This window comes from Monopterus albus, unplaced genomic scaffold (genome assembly GCF_001952655.1).
Source record: "Monopterus albus unplaced genomic scaffold, M_albus_1.0 scaffold565.1, whole genome shotgun sequence".
Taxonomy (NCBI): Eukaryota; Metazoa; Chordata; class Actinopteri; order Synbranchiformes; family Synbranchidae; genus Monopterus; species Monopterus albus.
The window spans coordinates 66,847-73,695 of NW_018128445.1; the positions used below are offsets into that span (position 1 = coordinate 66,847).

Below are 6,849 nucleotides of genomic sequence, written 5' to 3' on the forward strand. Positions count from 1 at the left end.
CAGTGTGTGCAAACCTGGTCAAGAACTACAGGAAACGTTTGACCTCTGTAATTGCAAACAAAGGTTTCTGTACCAAATATTAACACTGATTTTCTCAGGTGTTCAAATACTTATGTTCAGCAGTGCAAGACAAATAAATTCTTTAAAAATCATACGATGTGATTTCCTGAAAAATGTTTTTTAATTCTGTCTCTCAGAGTGGGAATGCACCTACAATGTGAATTTCAGACCCCTCCATGATTTCTAAGTGGGAGAACTTGCAAAATCGCAGGGTGTTCAAATACGTCTGTTTTTTTTAGTATAATATGTGTGTGGGTAGAAGTGAATTATTTACTGCTTGCAAACCAATGATGGTAAGATGATGTCATGGGGTAGGACTGGATAAGTCTGACTTCTTCCTACTCCATTCAAGCATGTACTAGGTATATGCAAATTGATATTGGATTATGTGTAAAATTATGTGTGTTGTCATATCAACTGTTTTACATGCTTGAAAGAATAAATCAAATCAAATCAAATCAACATTTGCAGGAGAAATCCATTATGCTGGAGACTACAGATCTTCTTCCAGTATCACACATTTATCACAAAATTATATTCAATAATCAGAATCAATCACACAGCTATGAGTCCACACCACCTACCTGTATGCAAGAATATATGTGGGTATATGTTAACCCTTAGCAATAGTATGAAGGAGGGTCACGGTCTTCTTCTCGGTCGAGGGGATCCTCTTCAATCTCAGACTCACCGGGCTCAGTGAGTGAGATCATTGGCATGGTTTCCCATGGAGAGTGGTATTGAACCATCTCATAGGCAGGAGTCAATGGGTATCTATTATCAATGGCAGTGGTGATACACTTTAGACAAATATGCCTAATGCAGGGGATGCAGCCACATCCACACAGGGTCAGCAAAGTAACTGCTGCCACAAAAGATGTAAACAAAGAAACCACTAAATTTTTCCACTTGCCAAAAATTTTAACAAACCAATCTATGTAATTTTTAATTTCTGAATAGTCAGCCATCAGGAGCAGTGTTATTAGGAATGTATGTACAACACTGTTGCCCAATCATAGTACAAACACCCCTTTTTTCAGCCAGAATGAAGTCTACCAATCTGTTCTGATACGACATAAGAGAAGTGGCTGCCAGTTGCTCCTGAAACCCAACAACTAAATCTCTGGTAAGATTAGTGAGATTAGTAAGATTAGTAAGGTTAGTAAGACTCTGAACATTAAAATGGACATAGGACAGTATACAAATGTGTCAAAAACGGCACATGATGCTGCCGATAAAGTCGTGGGGAACTCAATTAAAGTGCCAGACCAGGATACATAAAACAAAACCGTCTCTTTAATAAGAGTACTAACGCAAAACAGAAAAATGATACAAGACACAGTGTAAACATAAAACGCACTTACAGTTCGGAATAACAGTCCAAGGTCAGAAGCCAGCAAACACATACATCCAAGGAATCCAAAATGCATAGTCCAAAAAGGAGTTCGATAATCATACACAGGGAAGCAGTCCAACTTTAAAGGGACAGGCAATATGCGGTGGTCAAAAACAGAAATCCAGGATCAGATACAAAATGTCAGGCAGGAAATAGTGCTGGAAAGTCAGAGCTGGAGTCTAGAACAATCTGGCAGCGTCCTGGTGGGAGGACGCTGCCTAAATAAAGGTGAAGAACAGGTGCAAACAATAAGGAGCAGGTGAAACAAATGTGAGTAATAATTAAAGTAAAAAGACCGAAAATGTGGTGAAACTGTAGTGGCTAAAAATAAACAAGGTAACAGTATGTACTTCATATAGATATTATTTGCACTAGTTGTGTAAGGGAGAGCTGAGTGATTATGGGTTCATTAAGTTCATGTGAGCTGAACAATGAGCTTATGTAAGTTGGTCAAGATGTTTTTTGTTTTTGAAGTACATCTCAGGGTGTTGTCTCCTGAAACTGGAGACAGGAAGCTAAGTTCAGAAACTGATGTAACAGCCTAAGGAAAGCTGCGGATAAAAGAGTGGGCCTGAAGGGTTAGACAAGAGAGAGAATGCTACCGGGACAGTAAAACGTGTACTTTTTGGGGACCCGGCCGGGGGGAGACTGTGGGTTGACAGAAAGATTGACTCGTGACCAACATCAACTGACTGGACTGACGCTTTTGACAATCTTCTTATTTAATGCTTTATCTATCACATTGCAGGAGGAGAATCTCTGTTCTCTGTTTCCCTAACTACAAGATTATCTGTTTAAATACTACTCTTTTCAGAATATTTGTAATATTGAATGATGCTTTAAATTGGGATGGTTTGTCTGAATTAATTTAGTCGGCATCACACTCTAGCAACGACAAACCTTGCCGTTGTCTCTGCAGATAGGAGCCTAAGTTGGGAGAATTTTACATTGAATCTCCCATCTTGACTGTCCTCAAAGAATTTGTGTGAAGGGAACCAAATAACTTGATTTTATTGACAGGTGGTGGAAGACTGCTGCGATTACTAACACTAACACCATTATTAACACCGATGTAAATAACTTGCTTTAAATGTTTGCAGGATACATTGATGTTGTTTTTACATGTCTGAAGCTTATGTGATTGTGAAACAGCCTATTACGATTGACAAAGAAAAAGGTATAAGATGTCAGACAGTGGATTGGACAGCATGAAATTATGAGTTATAAAAGTGTCTGCATTTGTTTAAATTTTAGGGTGAGGCTGTGGAGCAGAGGTCTGTCCTATTTGTGGATTCTCACTCCAAGTGTTTTCTGTATGTGAATAAGTGTGGACTTTAATGTGTGTTTAAACATGTGAACTTATATTTTTTTAGTGTTGTGTAATCGACTGAGATGTGTGTCTGAAGTTAGGGACAGAGGGATGACAGAGTTGTGTGTCTTGCAATTTCTTGTTGTTCTTGTCAATTTTGTGTGTTTTCAGACTATTTACTGTGTTGCTGAAGTGAGTATAAGACTTTTTTATTTTTGTGAAACAATGAGTAATTCTCCCCCTCTAATACTGTAGTTATTAAAACCTGATGTTTAGGAAGGCTCTAGTCTTTGAAGGTAGTGTAGTGTTTTGTAGTCTATAGACTTGTGTTTTTTGTTTTTTCAAGTTGTCATGGTCTGGAGAGTGAAAGGTCATGTGGGTATTGACTTGTTTGTATGAATAACTATTTCTTAATATTAGTAGCACATGACTGTTGAACATTGGCTATTGCATTTGTAGTTACAACCTACTATTAAAATGGTAGGGTTTTTTGTTGCTGTAGTTGATGCAGGAGGGAATAGTGGCTTGTTGTTTTAATGCGCGTAGTGCTGCCTCTGCTGCCTGTTTTTTCTTTTTTTAAAAGAAGGGTGCAGACGTCCTGTCCCCTTCGCAGAAAAGCACCCCCAAAGCATGATGTTACCACCCCCATGCTTCACAGTAGGGATGGTGTTCTTGGGATGCAACTCATCCTTCTTTTTCCTCCAAACACGACGAGTGAAGTTTAGACCAAAAAGTTCTACTTTGGTCTCATCTGACCACATGACTTTCTCCCATGCCTCCTCTGGATCATCCAGATGGTCTTTGGCAAACTTCAGACGGGCCTGGACGTGTGATGACTTGAGCAGGGGAACCTTCCGTGCAATGCATGATTTGAAACCATGACGGCGTAGTGTTCTACTGACAGTGACCTTTGAAACTGTGGTCCCAGCTCTCTTCATGTCATTGACCAGCTCCTCCCTATCGTTCTGGGCTGATTCCTCACCTTTCTTATCATCAGTGATACCCCACGAGGTGAGATCTTGCATGGCGCCCCAGTCCGAGGGAGACTGACAGTCGTCTTTAGCCTCTTCCATTTTCTAACAATTGCTCCAACAGTTGATCTATTTTCACCAAGCTGCTTGGCAATTGCCCCGTAGCCCTTTCCAGCCTTGTGGAGGTCCACAATTTTGTCTCTGGTGTCTTTTGACAGCTCTTTGGTCTTGCCCATGGTAGTAGTTGGCGTCTGACTGACTGTGGGGTGGACAGGTGTCTTTAAAGAGCTCAGACAGGTGCTACTAATTTAGATTAATGAGTGGAGTAGAGGTGGACTTTTTCAAGGCACAGTAACAGGTCTTTGAGAGCCAGAATTCTTGCTGTTTCTCAGGTGTTCAAATACTTATGTTCAGCAGTGCAAGACAAATAAATTCTTTAAAAATCATACAATGTGATTTCCTGAAATTTTTTTCTTAATTCTGTCTCTCAGAGTGGGAATGCACCTACAATGTGAATTTCAGACCCCTCCATGATATCTAAGTGGGAGAACTTGCAAAATCGCAGGGTGTTCAAATACTTCTGTTCCTCACTGTAGATATTATTTGCACTAGTTGTGTAAGGGAGAGCTGAGCCAGCCGGATCCCCTCCATCTTCAGTGCCTGCTGTCGTCATCCCCCAGCTGATATACGCACAGCCAGGGGGGTGGGCTGGAGGGCCTCAGAGCACAAGAAAGTTTCCTGCAGGCCAAAGAGCAAGGTGCTTCCACTGTGGAAAGTCATGGCATGTGAGAGACAGATGCCCCGAGACAATTTTACCAGATTTTTTAATAGCAAAAAGCAAATAAGTGCTATTGTAATGAACACTTCAAACTGGAACCAGAACCAGCTGGCAGCATGAAACAGTGACTGTACATGTTACTTAGTAACTTCGTGTTTTTTTGTGTTGGGAACACTGTGTCCTGGTCACACTACTGTGAACACTGCAGTATAAATAAAGACTCCTACCGGGACCAGCTAAGGGCACACAGCCACAGTGACTGGAGTTATTTCTGAAAACTCTCAGCTCCCTCCTCCCATAGCTCAAACACACACACACACAATATATACTTTGTTTGCTTCCTGAAAGTCACGGCCAAAGAATTTCACTTTGCACACTTTGTTTTCTGCAAAGAAAACTGTGTCCATGGCAACAGCTCCAGCTCACTGTGTTATGAAATGACTTAGTGGCTGTTTACTAAAATTAGTCAGGACACGGTCAGTCAGCCTGAGCCACTCAGAGCGAGCTAGGGGCTGAACTCAGACCTCCACAGAGAGCAAAAGGGTCTGCAGGGATCTAGATTTAGCTCATTCTTAATGAAGTGTCATACAATCAGAAGCGGAACAGGAAGGAACTAAAGGACTTACTCTCCCTCCCCCCGCACAGCCGCACTGGTAGGTTCCTCTCCATTCAGCTGAGGGTTGGTGTAACCCAGAGTCCCTGAGTAGTTCACATCCTGAGGGGTTACAGCAGAGTAGAAAGGATTAATAACCTCCCCCCACAATGAGCCAGCATGACTGGGAGCGGATCATCACTTACCTTGATGACTGAAGGAGCCGCCATCTCCTTCATGGACCCCGGTTTCCTCAGGTCCCTGTTGCTCTGCCGGTGTCGCTGCCGCATGATGTACTCATAGGTACTGAGTCTGTTCCACACTGTAAACACACAGAGTTTATGGCCGCTCTGCCTCCACCTGCTGGCATCTGCTTTAAACTGCAGCTTTGTCTAATTCGTTTTCCCCTTCAGTGTTAAATTCACATTTTTATTTAATTTTGGAAAAACTAAAGGACAGTAAAGTGTTCCACCATACACCCTGAACTGGGACATTACAGGAGGATCAAACATGAAGACTATTTTACGGCAGACAGTCAGGTGTCAACTCTTACTCAGGTAGATGTGGAAGCAGAGGAGGTGACAGAGCAGCACAGATGACAGCAGACCCAGAGCGATGGTGACAGCAGCCAAAGCAGGAATCACCACTGCTGCCGACCTGAGCGGAGCCACCGGCAGGAAGACAAACCACATGCCTGTCTCATTCCTCACTACAGGGGACACACAGACAGGTGAACTGTGCTGAAAGGAACCCTGGGAGCTTCTAGGTAGCCTTTATTCACAGATGGTCCTCTCAAGCCATAAAGACTCCTCAGAGACGTGCACTAGCTGCAGTAACACAGATCTGAGGTTAGCGCTTACCCAGGAAGTGTTTGTCAGTACGGAGTTTGGACGGGTCCACAAAAAACTCAATGAAGACATAGAGGGCGATAACAAGAACCAGAGAGATGCCCAGCAGAGCCGAGATTACACTGTGGAGGAACAACCTGCAGGATACACAGCACTACTCATTACACACAGTACTATAAAAGTACCATACACAAAAAGAACTCCTGTGTTCTCAGAACTGTTAAATGCAATCGTTCACACTGTAAACAGAACTGACTGAAATACTGTGAAATAGAAAATTATAAACAATGTCAAACATAAAGAATGTGATCATACAACTACAATAGAAGAAACTAAAAACACCAGAAACAATTTCCAGGTTTTAAAGTAACATATGTGTGTGTGTGTAAGCTATTGTACATCTCTCATTCAATGTTTTTGCTCCACTTCCTGATGATGACCAAACTGTGAGCATGTGATGCAGATAAAAAGTGATGGTAATATCAGAAGAAGACACCGCTCTGCCTGATGATATGTTGATTTATAATCAAGGGAAACATTTCACAGTGTGCTGATTCTTTTCTAATAACAGACACCAGAGTTTAGCAGTGAACATCCCAGTCTCCACATTATTCTGAGCTGCAGTGACAGAACAAAAACAGTGACAGTCAGGAACCCTGTCGGGAATCCAGCTTTTATGACGTACTTAGTGTCAAACTCTCTCTGTTAGATGCTCTGCTGTCTCACAGCTGTTGCACACACGATATCTCATCAAGGTGGCTCGCTTTGATGAACATTAGGTTGCGGCTCGTTGGCTGTCTGCCTTACTACAGAAAAGAGGTGTCACTTGTGTTTTAACAACATTTCACTTATGATTTATTGATCCAGGAACTTTGAATATGTGAATACTCTTTCC

General features: G+C 42.0%; 1 protein-coding gene across 1 annotated transcript; it reads right to left on the minus strand.

Annotated features, from left to right (window-relative positions):
- Positions 1 to 4,584: 4,584 nt before the first annotated feature.
- Positions 4,585 to 6,786, minus strand: LOC109953171 (probable palmitoyltransferase ZDHHC1). The gene is made up of 4 exons (XM_020588587.1): positions 5,967 to 6,786; positions 5,660 to 5,815; positions 5,313 to 5,428; positions 4,585 to 5,229 (listed from the first exon to the last, which is right to left on the minus strand). Exons 2-4 carry the CDS (start codon positions 5,796 to 5,798, stop codon positions 5,137 to 5,139), a joined length of 348 nt encoding a protein of 115 aa, XP_020444243.1. The 5' UTR covers positions 5,799 to 5,815; positions 5,967 to 6,786; the 3' UTR covers positions 4,585 to 5,136.
- Between the last annotated feature and the right edge of the window lie 63 nt (positions 6,787 to 6,849).

Bases quoted from the DNA above. Each gene is read 5' to 3' on its own strand.
- LOC109953171 (XM_020588587.1), bottom strand. From the start codon at position 5,798: ATGTGGTTTGTCTTCCTGCCGGTGGCTCCGCTCAGGTCGGCAGCAGTG. The intron at 5,429-5,659 runs GTAAGAGTTGAC...GTGTGTTTACAG, and splicing joins CTGCTTCCACATCTACCTGA to TGTGGAACAGACTCAGTACC. The intron at 5,230-5,312 runs GTAAGTGATGAT...GTAACCCCTCAG, and splicing joins CGGCTCCTTCAGTCATCAAG to GATGTGAACTACTCAGGGAC.